Source organism: Sprattus sprattus (genome assembly GCF_963457725.1).
Source record: "Sprattus sprattus genome assembly, chromosome: 10".
NCBI lineage: Eukaryota > Metazoa > Chordata > Actinopteri > Clupeiformes > Clupeidae > Sprattus > Sprattus sprattus.
Genome location: NC_137908.1, coordinates 29796345 through 29814441, shown reverse-complemented (window position 1 = coordinate 29814441; position 18097 = coordinate 29796345). Strand labels below are relative to the sequence as shown.

The following is an 18097-nucleotide window of genomic DNA, read 5'->3' as shown; positions in this document are numbered from 1 at the left end:
CAATTAATTGCACTATTGAATGGATGGCCTTACAAAACACTTGAGTTTCGATAGTGGTGCCTGACACCTTTAATTGCCATTGTGCCATCTGAAAACAACAATGCCCTATCAGATCTGCCATGACAACTAACCCTCCAAGTAGTCATCTAAAATTACAATTAGCACATGAAAAGAGCAAATCCAAGGCCTGCTCACAAACCACCTGAAACTAGGGTGTTGCCATTATGTAACAGAGTATCGCCATGACAATACATTTCTTCTCAGTACAGACGAACCTCATGAATTTTCATGTGTTTTTCTTTCTTGTGTTGATCCAGGTCCTTGAAGAACACATGAGATGTTCACATGTTGACAACGAATGTTTTTCAATGCATAATAAAAATTAGTGCTATTGTCAGAATCAACACCCTATAGTCTGTCAGATATACAAGAGTACATGCGCTTTTTTTTTACATCAGAGCTAAGTATAAACACAAAAGACCTCCAGTTACCAATTGCTTTTACATTGTAAAATGTGTGCTCCAATCAATATGGTTTAGTGGGTCACTATTTCAAATAACTGCAGGATTACAGACAACAAATGAAAACCTGATTGTACCTATCACAAGCTACTATACAAATTAAGTTTTGGATGCAAGGAGGGTATAGAAAGTGCAAATATGCGTAAACTATTTTTTTTTTATTTAATTGTAAAAATGCTAGACAAAACATATTTACAAAATTGGAACATTCATTCTGTACAAAAGTCATAAGCAGTATATTGTTCAGTCTGGGAGACTGAAATCTTCAACAGCAGAGAAATCTTTGCAGTTTTCCTCTCAATTGTCTTTGCTGTAGAGCCACAAAGTCCGAGCACAATAACAGTGGCCACAACAGGACATGCAAGGGATGGGGTCCATGGAGGAGAAGTCTGACATAGCAGTTTGCTACAGAGCTTTGAAAAATATGCTGGTGAAGAACACATTGTCTAATGCAAATTAGACAATTCCTGAAGCAAAGTAAAAACAGTCCTTGAGTAGATATTTACACGTTTAGTTTGTTTGTATACCTTTCTTTTGCCATCTATGAAGTCATAGTTCCCAGTGCAGACCTAGAAATCGAACCATCAGTAACCTTTGCAGAAGTAAATCTTAAGACTATGCTTTCCACACAGTCATATCAAACAATGAATTCAAAGCACTTTCTTTGGTAGAACATTGAAAACCATTTTACCGCTTAGCCAAATGGATTTGCGACATTTTATGCCAAAACGTTAGATGTATAGAACTACTGTTAATCTATACTCTATATAAGGCAGATTATTTGATAAAGTGTCCATGGAAATAAACAACAAAAGCACATCCATTAGAACTTGTGATATAACAACTGCGAGGTTATGGGAAATATTCCCAAATTACTCACATTTCTCTTTTCTCAGTTGATTTGGTTGAATTCAGCATATGAAACGGGTGATTTTAAACGGCTCATTGTCTTGCATTCGAGGGCACATAATCCAACCCACATTGTTCAGAAAGCCTCAATAAATAAAACCAACAACATCACAGATGAAATACTACACATAAACAGACAAACACTGATCAAATAAAAACGAAAAGAAAGACCAGAGATTTCAGAGCATAAAATGTATGTCCACTGGCACAGCAAAAATCATCGCTAGTACTTCACTACACAGCAAAGTGGATAGGCCCATGGATTGGGCCAAAGACTTTTATGGGGAATGTTGGAAAAGGATCTCTCCTTTCTTTCAGTCCTCTTTCTACACCTCAAATGCCAACTATGTGCTATGTGTGTCCTGTGTGTATGTTTTGGTGTGTGTGTGTGTGCTGTAGCGGAGTTTGCTAGTGTGTGGGTGGAGGGGCGTGCAGTTCACAGCACAGCAAGATCATGGCAGGACTTGGAGCGGACCTTGAGGGCCATCTTCTTATTGTTCTTGGCCACCAACCGGTCGAGGAAGCGCCGGGCCTTCTTGGTGATGCTCTCCTTGCGACGGTAGACGGAACGCCGACGCTCATTGGTCTCCTTGCTGTCACGGCGCAGGCGGATCTGACGCACTATGCCCTCGAACAGCTCGCTCACATTGTGGTGCAGCGAGGCCGACGTTTCAATGAACTTGCAGTCGAACACCACAGCACAGGCCCGGCCCTCTGTGCAGACACACACACACACACACATACACACACACACACACACACACACACACGTACACACACGCACACACACATACATATAAACACACCCAGAGGACAGAAGTATCATGGCCAGTTCAACATAACTTTGCATTTTTTTATGTCTTATTAGAATTCAATAATAATTCAATTTGAACTCAACAAAAAAAAGTGAAATAAGTAATACAGTGTCACGTGTTGTGCTTCTTTTAAAAAGTCATCCTTCCCCCCTCTGCACCTCTGAAAGAGGGACCGATTTTCACTATTTCTGGGATTGTAAATATACGTCAAGATTCTGGACCCAAGTGGCCAAAATAATTAGTGAAGTTATTGAAGTTGAGGTTAAAAAAGACCCTAGCGTCTTTCTGGTTGGGTTACCCTCTAAGGTACTACAGCTCCCAGCACCAAGATACACATTACTTGAGAAACTCCTAATTTCTGCACGCAAATGCATATTGCTGAACTGGATTTAAGAACACCCACCTACAGTCACACAATGGTACAAAGACATTTTTTTAGTATTTTGCCACATGAAAGATTGATGGCTTTGGCCAAGGGGAAACTATCTTCCAGAAGATCTGAGTTCTCTTCTCTTAAGAGGGGAGTTGAGTGAGTTCTGGTCACAGACCAGGCCTAGATCTCCCTCATAACCCGGTCACAAGTTGCCTGTATGTTTTTATGATAACAATGTGCTCCTGTGTTGTTGCTGTGGACACACCCCCTTTTCTTTTCTTTTCTTTTTCTTTCTCGAATTATTATCTTTTATGTCTATTGTGATCGGTTTCTTGTTGTTTATTTTGTATTTCATTTCATTACTCTGTTTTATTTAATGTGCTTTGTATTTTCTGTTTGCGCCATGAAAGCTGTCGAATGGGGGTGGGTGGGGGGGATGGGGATGTTTGGTAAGTTGATGTGTGATAAAAAACAATAAAAAGTATGTAAAAAAAAAAAAAAGTCATCCATCTCCCACTGCATCCCTCTGGGTTCCCCCTCACCTTCCACAGCCACCTCTCGGCAGCGCACAAGGTCACTTTTGTTGCCCACGAGGATAATGGGAATGTCCTCAGCCTGGCGAATGCGTCGCAGCTGGATGCGGAGCTCCGAGGCGCTCTCGAAGCTGCTGCGGTCGGTGATGGAGTACACGATGACGTAGGCGTTGCCCACCTGCATGCAGTAGTCCTGTACCCACTTCTCATCCTCCTCCTTCCCACATCAGAACAGAAGAACAGAGGACAGATCATGATTTATAGGCAAGCAATGTTCAACGTTAACCACGCATATCAGGGAAAGGAGGTTTCCATGACTGCTTAAAAGATGTATGCAGTGTGGTACTTAATAGCCCGTTTAATATAAAATCCCCAGAACAATATAAAAAAGAATGATCAAATCTTTCCACTAAAAGAGACAACAAGTGTGCAAGATGCCATGTAATGTTACATGTGTCTGTCAAGACATCAATTACTGCCAAATGAATGTCTTTAAAACAGACAGGCCTAAAACAGAACTACGCCTTGTAAGGCACACCCACTGCCTAAAAATGTCACTACCAAAAAAGAGATGCTGAGGAAGGTTCAGTGTCAGTGTATGACAGTAAATACCACTACAGAAACCTCAGATATGAGATGATTGATTGAGAAAGATTTCAAAAATGGGTCCATCATCACTGTATTGAGCATACACATATCCCAAAATGAACATCTGAGTATATATTGTACTATTCTGCTGTTCATGTTGATTTATTGATAAATAATTACATGTTTTGTCATAATAAGTCTCACTGCCAGATAATAATAAAAACACAGGAATGTTCTCAGTGTTATGATCGGACGATTTTGTAACAGCACACCATGTTTACAAGATAATCTGATGACACCAGTAAGGTGTTCCCAATGTGCCAGACACAAAGTGCCAAGTCAGTGTTTATGTCTGTTGAAATTCTTCAGTTGGCTTAATATACAAGCTCAATCCAAAATATTAGTGCAAGATGAGGAACTCTCAAAACACTCGTCCCTAACCCTCACCTTTGACACTTCGGTTATAAACTGATACCTCATATTTTTACAAACTCCCTTCTAATTAAACGTGAACAGCGTTCTTGTGTCGAGAACAACAACAAAGCTGAACGGCTCAGCATTACTCTTGTCACATGGCTTTGAAACGCTCATAAAAATGTGCTTTTGACATTACAGTGAGCCGATATGGACAATTCAGCAAATGGACGGCACGTGGACAGTTGATCGATGACGGAGTAATTACCCCCCACAGCCATCCTGGATTCCAACTGTGCCTCCCACTGGGAGCTTTCTTTCTCTCTCCCTCCCTCTCCCTCAGTGTTCTTTCTATTACTCTCCCCCAATGTCTCTTTTTCTCTCTCTCTCTCTCTCTCTCTCTTTCTCTGTCCCCTACTCGCTCTCCGTCAAGAACATACCTTTTTTTCTCTCAAAATCTGTCTATCTGTATGTCTCTCTTTGCCCCTCAAGCATATGCCATTTCTCTATATTGCTCTCTCCTAATATCTGTCTGTCTGTCTCTTTCTAATGCCGTTCTTTACTCTCTCTCTCCCTCAAGTATATACCCTTTTCTCTCCCAATCTCTCCCTCCCTCCCTCAAGCTCACACCCCTTTCTCTGTACTGCTCTCTTCCAAAGTTTCTCTTTCTCCGTCCCACACTTTCTCTCCCTCAAGCATCCTTTTTTCCCCCATCTCCCAGTCTCTCTCTCTCTCTCTCTATCTCTGTCCCTCTGTCCTCTTAGCTGGATGCAGTTGTACACAGCACACAGGCATGGTTCTCTGCCCCTTTTCAGCAGGGGTTCATGTTTTTTGCCTCAGGTGGAGAGTGGACAGATTTTCCACAGTGGGCAAGCAGACACAGGCCTTTGGTGCTTCGCAGCTATCAGCATAAACCAGAGGGGTTGAGCAAGACTCTACTTTTCTGCTGACGTTTGGTAAACAATAAATGGTTCACTGTCTACTCATTGTTTCTTTACTTGATTTTAGATTTGTCCCATTTGAGGACGTTTATGGACTCAAGACATTTCATAGACTCACGTATACAGTGGTTCTTTAGCTGATAGTCAGGCTGATCAGCTGGCCCTTATACCATGGTCCTTTATGAGTAATAAGTAACTACTAATCTAAAGATTACTGGGAAAAAATATATCTAATAAACAAAACAATCTGCAGTCTGCCCTACTGTCCAGTGATTGGTAGACAAGTGAATCCTACCTGCTTCTCTGTTTCCCACGTGTCCATCACTATAAGAGTCGTCTCCTCTCCATCCACCGTCAGTGTTTTTTCATAAGTGTCCTCTGCAGCAGTGAAGGGAAGAAGCCAGGGATCAGGCTTAGACTAACAAATGGCGGCACATAAAACATTAGTAGCATCATTTACTTGTGGCGTGCCATTCAACCTCAAAAGTGCCCACACCTGACCTGAGCTTTAGTGCTCTACAATGAACTAAAATAAAACCTGGGAACGTACTCGGCTCCAAGTTTATTTATTGTTATTTGTGCGACAAATAGTCTGTGTACGTTTGGGGAATTCCCCTTCATTGTTCCCTGCAATGGAATAACTACATTTACGATCCCCCCAAATCCCTCGAAACAAAGGCACTCCTCTTTAATCAAAAACTAACTCGGCAGAGGACACTGAAATCCAGAGTTGATGAACTCCTCAGATATTGGGGCTATTGTTGGCAGAAAGTTAGCGGCTTGCATAGTCCCAGCTGCTGTGAGGGTCGGTTCAAGTTACTGTAAATATAGAGTTCTTCTGTACGGCTTTTAAGGCCCAGGAAGTTCCCCAAGAAGCCTTTCCTAAACCTAGCTCCCAGGTATTTTTACTATTGTGGAGATAGGGGATTAAAGGACTTCATAAAGTGAGTTGCATTTTTTCCCCACAAACTGCCGCTTTGTCTACCATTTATATTCATGGCGCTACATTTTGTTTAATTATTTATATTCTTTTCTACAATTGAGTGTACACTAGTATACTTAAAATACCGAGAAGGCAAGTAAAAACAAAATGAATTCTTTCCACTGTAATCTAGCATCACCTCAGCTAGCCTCAATCTAGCATCACCTGAGCTGTGCTCATCACCATGAAGGCTTCGGTGCAGCGAAGAGAAACACTGGAAAAACGCATTGAGCCATGTCTAGTTTAGACTGATCTTATGGCTGCTTTGACAGGAAGATGAAAACACTCTCGGCCTTGGAGTGAAACAGACCTCTCTCGTCTTTCCACTTTGAGACTCCATTATGTCACCTCGTAAGACCTCTGTGTCCAGGAAAAGACAGCAGACAAGCCAGACTTTTGGCTGAAGATGGGACATTAGGACAAGCTCACTTCAATGTGGTGTTTAAAGTTATCTTAAAAACAGCTTCTTCCTAAATGTCAGTACCAGTGTAATGGCGTAACATGGGGGAGGAATGACACTTCCTGGTGTCATTATTATTAGGAGACCATCTGTCTATTTATTATTTATTTAATTAGTGTGTGCATGTCATTTAGAGGATGAATATTCCAATCATGTTCCAATATTCCAAAATCACATTCAATTTGATACCTGATTATGTGTCTGAAGTATGCTATGCAATTATGTTATTTAAAAAGGGTAAAGACATGAAGTGCTGTAATTTAACACAGTGTCATAAAGTCAAAAAGGAAAAAATGATGATGAATAAGCTCACTTGACTGACGGAACAGCCAATCAAAACTGGCGTGGTGCTTTGGTCATAACAGCTCCATTTGACAATCAGGTGTGAATGCATGCGATAATAAACTGGCAGTGACAGCCTTGTTAAGAACATGTGTGTGATAATGTTAGGGGAACAACATGTCCAGAACTTTAGGCCTAGGGGCAGACGTACCTAAACAACAGCTGCAGTTTAGAAAGAATCCATGAAAGTTGTTTATCAGAGTATTCTTTTAGACTCTAAAGTAGAGATTATTTCTAGTTTTATGACTTTAAGAACCTAATCTAGCAACTAATCGTCATCTTAGTCTTCACATGGAGGGCAAATGCAGTGGTATTATCAAAAAATGAAAGCACTAAGTGGGATTAACCGGCTGATATCACACCCTGTGCCTGGAACAGTCAGGATGACCAAACACCAGAGAAACCACCATCTGGGGACCGTTCCTGTCCCCTACATCACACAGTAAACATCACCATGGGAGTGTGTGCCGCCAGCATTTTCATGACATCCGTGTGTGTGCATGGAAAACTAGTGACTAACCACACTATATAAAGACGCTCAAGGTAAACAACAACAAAAACAACAACGGCAGCAGCACAGTGACAACAACAACATAACAAAACCAAACTTGAATGTTTGGTGGGTAGGTTAGCACTCTTTGGAGAAAATTGTGTAATGACTGCTTCATGTAGACCACATGAGAAAGCAGAGTGGTCTAGAGCAATAATCTGAGGTGTTATCTTTTAATATCTCTTAATCTTTCTCCTGCATAATATTCACTGCCAGTGGCGCTGTGAAACAGAGGGCCACACGGTAGACATAAATATTTTTAAAGCAAACCAACGGCTTCCTGGGTTTTTACAAAACCAGACAGAATTCTCTGTTTATTATAAAACTAAATCCCTTAAAATACGGTCCACATTAGCACTAAATATCGCTCCGACAAAAGTTCACAATTAAAACGGAAAACCATCACAAAAAAACATCTCTCTCAGATGAGGCAAAGCAGAATCTTACTTGGTACAGTGCTGGGCTAAAGGCCTCTAATAAAATCAACATTAGAAGACCTTATGTTCTGGGACAGTTATTGTGCAGATCAGAAGTTATTGCCAAATGTAACCTTTTCCATCTGGGATGACTATTAGGCTCTAATTAGTGCCCAAAAAAGCTTTACCCACAGGGAACTTGTTGACCATTTTTTGATTCATGTGTTTTCTGCACCGCACGTCTACTGACAAGAGGGTGATGTCAAAAAGAAGTGACAGCACCACCAGCCTTCATCTCTAGGGAAAACACAATGCCAAACACATAGACAAACACAAGTGCCCTCTCTCTCTCTCTCTCTCTCTCTCGCTCTCTCTCTCTCTCTCTCTCTCTCTCTCTCTCTCTCTCTCACACACACACACACACACACACATACACATACACATACACATACACATACACATACACATACATACGAAAATACTCATGATTATTTACTTTTATGCTCACAAACACACATACACATCCACAAACACACAACTACCAGTATGGCTTGCTCTAAGTGCGGAAAGCAAGTCCCAAAATTGACCTACACTGGTAGTCTTGCTGAACTGGGCAATTCATTCAACAAACCTTACAGCTGATGTCAGTACCTTGAGTGAAAAATGGTTGCGCAAAAACACATCTTGGTGATAAACCATTCAACCATCCATCGGTTAAATATATAAATTCGGCACATACACACAGCATAGCCCTATAACCCTAAACTAACAGTGTAAAAACATTTCAGTCCACCAACTAAATGAGCTGCGGTGTCATCTCAAGGGCCCTGGTATCAGTCAAACACTGTCCTCAGACACAGGAGTGAAGAGGGTCAGACAGCTGAAGGATCTTTCAACATCCAGGCCCTCTTTTACTGTCAATTCGCTCAGCTAATCCATAGCCATAAGCAACAGCCCAAAAAACTGTTTACACAAGAGAGGATCAAGTCTATTTTAAACAAAAGAAAGGCTTGTAAGGTTTCTCTGCAACAAACAGAATTGCAATGCAGAACTCAGCACTATGACCATAATAATGGCTATTATGATCACATGTCTCATTCACCTTACTATGCAAATTATTATTCAAACTTCTAGACTCCTTAGGGATGTCATAATATTACCACCTCGATACATTTACATTATGGGCGTTAACTGTTTAGTTAACATTTTTATAATGCAATGCTTTGGCACTAATATTATTAACTTAAAAACACAGAACCTCTACCCATAAACAAATAGAAGGGCTTACCCGCTGCATTTGTAATAACACATGGCCTACGTTGTTATACTTAAAACTGAAATGAAACTCTACGATGAGAAGTATAAGGACGCCAGTATTTTTCCTTTGTTGTGTCTGCAGATAGATCCCACACAGATACAAAATAATCTGACTGATATAGGCTACTGTCTAAAATCCACGGTACATTTGCTTAGTTATTCAACCTTTTACGATAAATGAAAGTCAGCATACCTTCTATGTGGTTATGTGCGTCCTTCTCTTGTATGCCAGCGAAAATATTGGCTAAAGTTGATTTTCCAACACCGTGGTCCCCTAGTAACACCACGCGATACAAGCACTCAGCCTCCGAGCTGTCTGAATCCTCCGAATCTGAGGACCAGTTGGCCCGTGAATGTATGCTCTTGTCTCCAGGATGGTAAGAAGCTGAATGGCCGAGCGGTGGGTGGTGGTGATCGGAGGGAGGGTCTCTGTTTCCCGGGCCCGACTGATGAGACGAAGGGATAGGAGTGCTTGCTCGCCTCCGCAAAGTTTCCTTGCGCTCTCTCTGCGTGTTGAGCGTCATCTTTCAAGTTGATACGCATACCTTAGCCAAAGAGAAGACATGTTTATAATGTAAACAGCTGTTTTAACAGTCCTAAACTCGATATTTGTATAACCATAGGCATTGGTTCAAAAGGCAAGTAACCAGTAGTCATTCAATAAATATCCATTGTGAGTTACCAATGAGGCCTAAGTTACAAAATATTTGAATTGTACTCACAATCAAGGCCATTAATAGTTTCACTTTGCTAGACTAAGACCAAGAAGTCCATGAAGTTTAAGTAAGTTGCATCGCATCCGTGAGCCTCGGGTCTGTCTCTTTTCCAATGCCAGCACAGGGCTCCTACTGTATCAATCAGTTCTGTCCCAAATGAAACTCTACACTCCTGCAGTCATAGCGACAGCCAGCAAAGTTCCACAACGCCTTTAAAAATTTAGAAGCGGAATCATGGGACGCTATCTCTCCCTCTTTCTATTGTAGGTTACATGTCCATCCCTCTCAATCACACGGCGAGCGGCAACACACTCTCGCCCGTTTGCACACGCTCAAGAGCGCACGCACGAGACACAAGCGCACACGCATGCACAAGATGTCCACACACTCAGGTAGCCTAAACATGCACACACAGCAGGGTCAAGGGGTAGGGCTAGGAGTTCAAGTTTTTCGACCACATAAGGACACTTGCCAAGTTTCTGCATAGTATAGCCAACTGAGCCAAGGATACATTTGTAAAAAATCAACACGTATGCCAGTGAAACACCAGGAATGCTCTGCCAATAGTAGGCTTTCATAATCAGATCAATTCATTTCCATGTGACAGTTTTAGAAATTCCTCGATGTACATTTTACAACACAATCGCCGTCCTGTTTCTTGACAGGTATGCTAACCTTTACGCACTCACCCGTTAAATAAACGATGCCATGCGTACCCCTGGTACCGTGCATCAAACGTCCTCAACTCCTCGACTTGTATCGCTCATACAATTATTATATTTGATTGCAGCACATCCTGAGTTGGATGTTTTCCGACAGTCAATTTATTTCCAATTTATAATCCCACCCAAAATTTAATGACGTTTAGCTTAAGTCACTTCCTGCTCGTAGAACAAACTTTTATGTCCGTTCCAACTGAGAATATGCAGTTAATGTGGTGACGAACGCCACGAAACCGTTTTTATGTCCCTTTTAGGTCCAATTACCATGTTTTACATACAATGATATGAAAGCAATGTTATTTACCTTGAACCTATAAACATACAATTTCAATATCTAAGGCAGTAATAAACAATCTGAACTGAAACAAACACTTTTTCGCCTTGATTCTCGCTCGTAACCAGAGGGATTAAAACGCAAGTAGATCAACTCTTTCAGCGTGAGCGGGATGATCTTGGACTCCCCTCAACTGAGTTTTGCGATCCTTACCAGGAAATCCTATTCTCTGAAGCTCAGCTGAATCTATTCCAAATGAAACAACGCAAGTGATCAGACCAGCAGCCCGTGCAGAGGTGGTGACAAAGTCCCAAAGTGTTTACAGAGTCAGCCTCTTTCCCACACTTGAGTAAATTACACGGACTTCCCAAATGACCACTGTTCCAAGGTTTTAGCATTTTTGTGAGAGGGGTTAGCAATGCTCCATTTGGTAGATAAATAAATGGTATCAAATAAAACACATTCACTCAGTCTATCAAAATATTTTATACTTTAATCATCTGCCATGAGGCTTGAGATAAACTTATTGTGAATACCAGTCTACATCATAAAATGCAGGATTACTCCTAATTTATTTAACATAATATTTATTCTCATTATTCATGACACCTCTGCCATGTCAGTTTCTTTATTAAATTGGAAGGCATTTGTTGGCTGACATCAAATTTCGTAACTGTCACATGATAAGTGATTGTGTAAAGAAGTGGGTAACAATCTGCATGGTCGATCGATGATCGATGAGAGTAGGTGCTGGAGCTTGAACACACAGTCCTTCACATTGTTCTTCTTCACCTCAGGCTGGACTAAATGGGCAGCCACTCTTCTTTGGGGATGTTCAAAACAACGTCCATATCGGGAGTACACCTGAGGGGAGGAGAGAGTCAGTGGAAAGAAACATGCATCTTGTGCATGGGAATTAGTACAATTGTTGGTTGGTTAGATTTACACTAGATTTACACAGCTGCTAAATGCTTTTCTTCAAAGCTGTCTACGACACATGAAATGGATACGCTATCAGTAAGTAACTGTGCTCCCATCAAATTGAAACCATGACCTTGTTGTTGCTTGGTGCTAGCAACAAGCTCTGCAAACTGAGCAACGGAACAGTGGTTCCAAGTAACACATGAGTTTGGTATAACCTAATCATTTTCCCAAGTGATTTATTGTTCGGGTAATGTGATATTGCAAGACATTGCAGGATTGAATTCCCTTCGAGAACAGTGTCGGAGGTCAGGGGAATGTTAGTTTGACAAAGTTAAGTGCAAACAGCACAAAACAGCATATGGTCTGTGTGACACCTCGCCACAAATTCCCAGCTCTGTTCTCACACACACATACACGCACACAGGCCCCATGATCTCATTCCATGCTTGCTGGACACTGAACAGAACAAATGAACAAAACTGTGACCTCTTTGGTTTCAGCCATAAAGAACACCATAAAGCGCTTGCATCCCAAGCAGAACCATCGTGATTAGTAAATCACTGGAAAGGAGGGACATCCGTCACAATCACCAGACCAATGTTGACACAGTAAACACTCGCCGGCGTTTGTTTCCACGAGAATCGCTGCGTTGCATCAAGGAAAAAGGAACAAACGTGCCAGTTCTGAATAAGCAAACCACTCTCCCAGCAGGGATGACACTCTGACCGTGACAGAGTGAGGGAAAGCAGGAAACACAGCCGCAGCCCAGGAACCCCATCCTGTTCCGCTCCGTCCTGTACCATCCCAGCTGTGTCCCGATAGACTGCAGATCAGCCAGCAATCCCGTGGGTGGGGTGGAGGTTGGGGGGGTCTTTCTCTCTGTGGCGTCACTGCAATCCCCCCGTTTAACTCCGAGGGGCCGGATGGGCCTCATAAGACGTGACACATCTGCCAGTGTTAGACATCGGGCCTGTGTGAAAGTGCAGCTCCCCTCTAGCTCGCATGCTGTTAACAGTCGTGTATCATTAAATCCCTCTGGCAGTAATGTTGTAAATTGTGAGACATGGAATGTCACATGTCGGTTGTTTTTGTTTTCCATCTTCCATCAGAAGGGGGATTTGTTGTTGATTTTCTGTATAATGGTTGGGGAGCGTGGTTGTCGCGGTCAGGAAAATGTCAGGTTGTTTTGGTGTGGGCGATTGAGAAATGTGAAACCCTGGTTAACCTTTAATGGCTGACTGGGATTCCGTGAATGCAACACATAGAGCGCGTCTTCATGTATCTTTAAGATGGCTGGGCGAGCCCTTTTCCAGAGCTGGGCTGGATAGTGTTACACATCAATAGCTCATTGTTTTTTCCTATCAATGTCTTTGTCTGTCGAGAGGTGAGAGAGAGGGCTGAAGCCAGGTATCGCTCTGTAGTGTGGTTTGCTTGTTTTCTAAAACGCAACACTTTGCTCTGCCTGAGAGAGTTGTTCATAGCGGTAAAAACAAGTCTACGTGGTTGAGTTCAAAAACCCAAACTTGGTACTATTTAGACTGCTTTCCAGCAGCATTGTTTGTTTTGGTGACAGATGACATTTTGGAATGTCAAATGGTCAAATTTGATGTCAAATGGAACAATGTGGACTTTTATGTCAAGCCATCAAATGCTTCTTATGATCCCAAATGGTTCCTCTTTGGTGGCCATTCATTTTTTTAAATGGGATGTTATGTTTACTTATGTTTACCAACATAAATAACTAAAGGATGGTGGAAAAGGCACATGTAGCCTTTCCATATAATTATTTTTCTTTGCAGGAAAAATAATACGTATTATTAGAAAAAAACACAGCAGGGATTTCAAGACCGAAGAGCTCCTCAGAGTGTTTGTAAACAATTCTGAGAAAGGCCCTTCACTAAATCTTGAGCTGAGTGTTGCAAATGTGCACTGTCATTTCACTGGACAACTTATAGGAGAGGAGTCAAGAAGTCATTCTCACAGTAACAAAACAGTCCAACAGTTTTCGGCATCTGCTTGACTGCCAGCTGGTTTTATGAGAAATTGATAGTCCAATTTGATCTCCAGGGTATGAAATAAACGTAGCTGAGAAAACAACAATTTGGCAACTTAGAGCCAAACAGCCGTTTTATATCCGATGAATTTACAATGACATATTTATGGAATAATTATGAAATATTGATTGTCGAACACAAACTACATACTTGTCAAGCTTTGTGAATACATCTTCAAAGATCTCCTCCCTGACACTCTTCCTGGACAGCCTCAGTTCCTGGATACTGTGATTAAGTTCCTCATTCTTCTCCTCCTGCTTTTCTATCTCCTTTGAAACAAGAAGGACAAATGGGAGCCAGGTGCAGAAAAAAAAAATCTGATCCTGGCTCTGTAAATGGGGAAACAAACATAGTGTCTCGGACCGAGCCAAACACTATTCCAATTTCCAACCAATCACCACGTTGCTACAGGAGCAAGGAAGGGAGGGGTGTATCTTGATTGGCTGTAGAGCTCAAATATCAACAAACTTTCACGAAAAATAACGAAATCTGCCTTTAATGCTGCAGGGTAAAACACAAACCTTTTTGTAGAACTCAATCTCTGCCTTCATGGTGACATTGTCGGAGGCCATCAGTCTGATCACATGTGGAACACGGGAGACATTTTCCTGTAGAAGAACACAGGAACAGGTTCAGTAAGTAGAAGGAGTTACTTTTTCAGCATTCCTGTTTAGAAATGAAGTACAGAAATGTGTGCAATAATAACGGATTACACAGATCAAACCGTCAGAAAGCATATAATATTGTTTACTAGGTTAACAAAGAGTGTTAAGCTACGTTTGCAAACTAGCAGAAAAGGGGAACTACGGAAACATTACCAGTGACAGTCAGGCATATTGACTGACAGCAGAAAAACAACGGACGGCAGGTGCTTAGGGCCTAAACATATTGTAATTTAATTATTTACTTTTTATTTTATTTTAACATTACTTTTCCTCAACACCAAGGGTTAATGTATCAGTTCTCATCTTGTACTGACAAGAATAACAGACAGGGTCAGGTAGTGGTAGTGTATTGTACATTTAGGGGTCTCAGATGAGGTCTGGTCAAGTGACTTGAAGGAAAGGTGATTACCTTGACAGTAGCGACCAGGAGCTTCTGCTGTTTCTGAAGGTTTCGCTCTGCCTGTGTCTCTGTCTCATTCTGGCACAACTGTTTCAAGTCCTCATATTCGTCCTGGGAAAACAACCAACATCATTTAAATACTTATTCAACACCTCTGTGAAGTTGGGGTAGCTATCATTAACCTAGCACATCAGATCTGATTCATCTGTTGTTAGATGTGCCTCAGTCTCTTTACCACCGCTGGAAGGATATCTCTTATGACTTGCCATGCCACTTCAAACTGCTATGTTAGAAACTATTCACAGCAATCACCCACACACAAAATTAAACATTCATATTGATATAAAACAATTCACAAACAGACCCTTCAATGAGTCCATCCAGACCCTAGAGGCCCTGCCCTGCAGACAGATCCAGTTACCTGCTGGGTCTCCTCCAGTTTCTCTATCTCTCTCTTTTTGTTGTTGATGATCAGGACCTTCACAGGGTATTCCTTGTCCTTGTAGGTCTTCAGGGTATGCAACTCTGCCTGGGCATTAGCCAGTTTGGCATGTATCTCTAACAGTTCCCTCTGAAGAGCTGAATACACACAGGCGGTATGACACAAACACATGCACACACACACACATTTATATTTGCATTTTTCTCTTCTTGTTTCTCTTCTTGTCCTATGATGACCTGGTGAATAATATTTACCAACCTGAGAGGCTTTTCTGTGACACCTCTTCTGTGTCCTTCAGCTCATCTTTGGCTTCTGTAATTTGGCTTTGACTCCAATCATTGAAAGCAGAGATAGATGTCTACAAGCAAAATAAAGTTAATCGAATCAAAAATTGGACAAAAGCATCACCATATTGCCAACAAACATGAGTCTCACGTCACATTTCATGATTCCACAGAATGTCATTTTTTGCAATTACTGCCCCCTTGACATGATCTTATATCATTAACTGTGTGTTTTCTATCACCACTGTTACAATGTGAACATGTGAATGTGTTGTCACAGCACAGGCAACACATACAAGGTTGTGTGCTGTATACGATGCCTCCAGAACAGTGTACTTATTTCAATGAAGGAAATTATACTTTTTTTTCTGAGGTACAACACATTTTTTTTCTGTGGTACAACACATTCATTTTAGATCAATAACCACTGAATAGACCTATGCGGTCATAGGGTTATGTGGTCTTTGACACACACACCCCTAGTTTCTCATGTCGTTCAAGGTACTCCTCTGCACTCTGTACAGATCCCTTATCTGTGTCTCTGATCTCTTGAGCGATGAGCTCGTTCCTCTGCTGAACAAGAGCACAGAGTGCCTCCAGTTCTTTAACAGCTTTCCCCTTTGAGTTCAGTAACAGCTGAGAACCAGAAAACATAATCAGTCCAGTCGTTATGCACTTTCACAAGCACAGAGATATATATTGCTATTGGCTACACGTGGGACAATAATCGAATGTAATGTGCCAGCTCTCACAAGTTATAGTCCAATCTCACTCTCTCATGTCTTACTTGCTATTTCTCACATAATTTCTCACGCTTCCCTTCTGATGATGAACCTCTGACTGAATTCAAACACTGAGAGGGAACATTTTGAAAGCAAAGTCTGCTGTTACCTTTCTTAAAAAAAAAAAAAAAAAAAGATGACTGTCAAAGACAACATGACTGACATTATTTTTTTCAGTTCTGATTTAGGGATGCTGTTCACACGACTTCAAAATACTATAGCTAAGCTAGCTTTATCTTGAGTGAGAATTGGAATAACTGTACCCTACTTCACAGAGCTTATTTTGTAGACTGCAGTATACCACAGCGCCCCCAGCCCTCAACAATAAGAGGTACAGTAGTCCTTAGACCTAACATTTAACTAAATACATACAGTTTGCCCAAAATCATTAACGGCTTTTTTCATTGTATGCCTACCTTCAATGTTTTGATGTCTTTGATTTCTTTGATGTCTGTCTTATGTTCAGCGTTACTTTTCTTTGGGGATCCGTAAGACGTAGATGTCAAGGTTTTAGCATCAGCAGTGTTTGGGTGAGACTTTCCTGCTAAGCGTAACAGTTAAACAGAAATAATTTAATGTTCCAAACATAAGCCTACTTATGTAGCCTATAACAGTCTTGGATATATTAAAATATGACCATTACAAGTGCAATATATGCGCTCTGTGATTCAGAGAAGGTTTTAATAAGGCCTAACCATGTCGGGGAATCTATTTACCAGGAGATTCAAAGGATTGTATGCTACCAAATATGACATTATGTTGTGGACTAGCGTAACTGTACTTGTCTAACCCGATTTATCGTTTGGAAGCCGTCTTGAAGTTGTGGATGACAGGGGAAGGCTTTGACGTGCCCCTGTACTTTGGTGGTCCTCATTACTCGCTGCATTTGGATCAGGCACAGCTGTCCAAAGAATAGTTTCTATATTCTTCTGTTGAGCAGATTTCTTCTTATTGCGCCGCTCCCATTTGCTGTAATCCTGAGGACACAACATTATGCCTGTGCAATTATGTTTCTTTGCCAAGATTAATAAAAGTAGAAGGATTATGGGTTACTACCTAATGCTAACGTTAGCTGGATTGCAAACCTAATGTTTCTGTGGCCATGCCTCTAACGTTACACAACCTTGGCAATGACACATCCTGACCTATTAATTCATTGTATTATGACCTGTCACTGTAACGTTAGCAATTTCATGTAACTTAACTTACAAGTTAACTTTAACTTACGAGTATTTGATAAGTAATGATAGGTAGAGATGCAGGATACCTACCACTTTTTTGTTAACCTTTCTTGAGTCCACGTAAACATGTGGCGGGTGATATTTTGTTGCCATCTCTTCCTGGAATTTGACAAACTATCGCTACAACGAGCAACATTTAAGTTAGCTAATGTGGAGTTTTGCAGTTATTTAAATCCTATATAACGATGAGAACAAGAAACTGGTTTATCTGAATGTCAGTAAGATAATTCTTCATACTGGTAGCCTATTTGCCAAGAGAATCAAATACATATTTCACTGTTGTCACTCTTAAAACAACCGTTGATAGAATCCTCCACTTACAGGAAAATCACCATCACTATAGTAACCAGACGCGCTTTCCCAAAGGTAGGGGTGTATCGCCTCCTAGTGGCTAAAAACAAAACAACTTTCAGCGGTCATTTGGTTGAAGCG

General features: G+C 41.2%; 2 protein-coding genes across 2 annotated transcripts; both read right to left on the bottom strand.

The window, feature by feature from the left end:
* Positions 1-1866: 1866 nt before the first annotated feature.
* On the bottom strand, positions 1867-10046 carry rem1 (RAS (RAD and GEM)-like GTP-binding 1; the record flags this gene model as incomplete). The annotated part of the gene is made up of 5 exons (XM_080845656.1): positions 9884-10046; positions 9355-9706; positions 5390-5472; positions 3161-3368; positions 1867-2144 (listed from the first exon to the last, which is right to left on the bottom strand). Exons 2-5 carry the CDS (start codon positions 9683-9685, stop codon positions 1867-1869), a joined length of 900 nt encoding a protein of 299 aa, XP_080701782.1. The 5' UTR covers positions 9686-9706; positions 9884-10046.
* Positions 10047-11348: 1302 nt separating this feature from the next.
* LOC308371668 (uncharacterized protein C20orf96-like) lies at positions 11349-17758 on the bottom strand (the record flags this gene model as incomplete). Its single annotated transcript, XM_080846652.1, has 10 exons — positions 11349-11737; positions 14002-14120; positions 14373-14459; positions 14926-15027; positions 15338-15495; positions 15617-15716; positions 16120-16278; positions 16841-16968; positions 17215-17401; positions 17696-17758. 10 exons carry the CDS (start codon positions 17756-17758, stop codon positions 11677-11679), a joined length of 1164 nt encoding a protein of 387 aa, XP_080702778.1. The 3' UTR covers positions 11349-11676.
* Between the last annotated feature and the right edge of the window lie 339 nt (positions 17759-18097).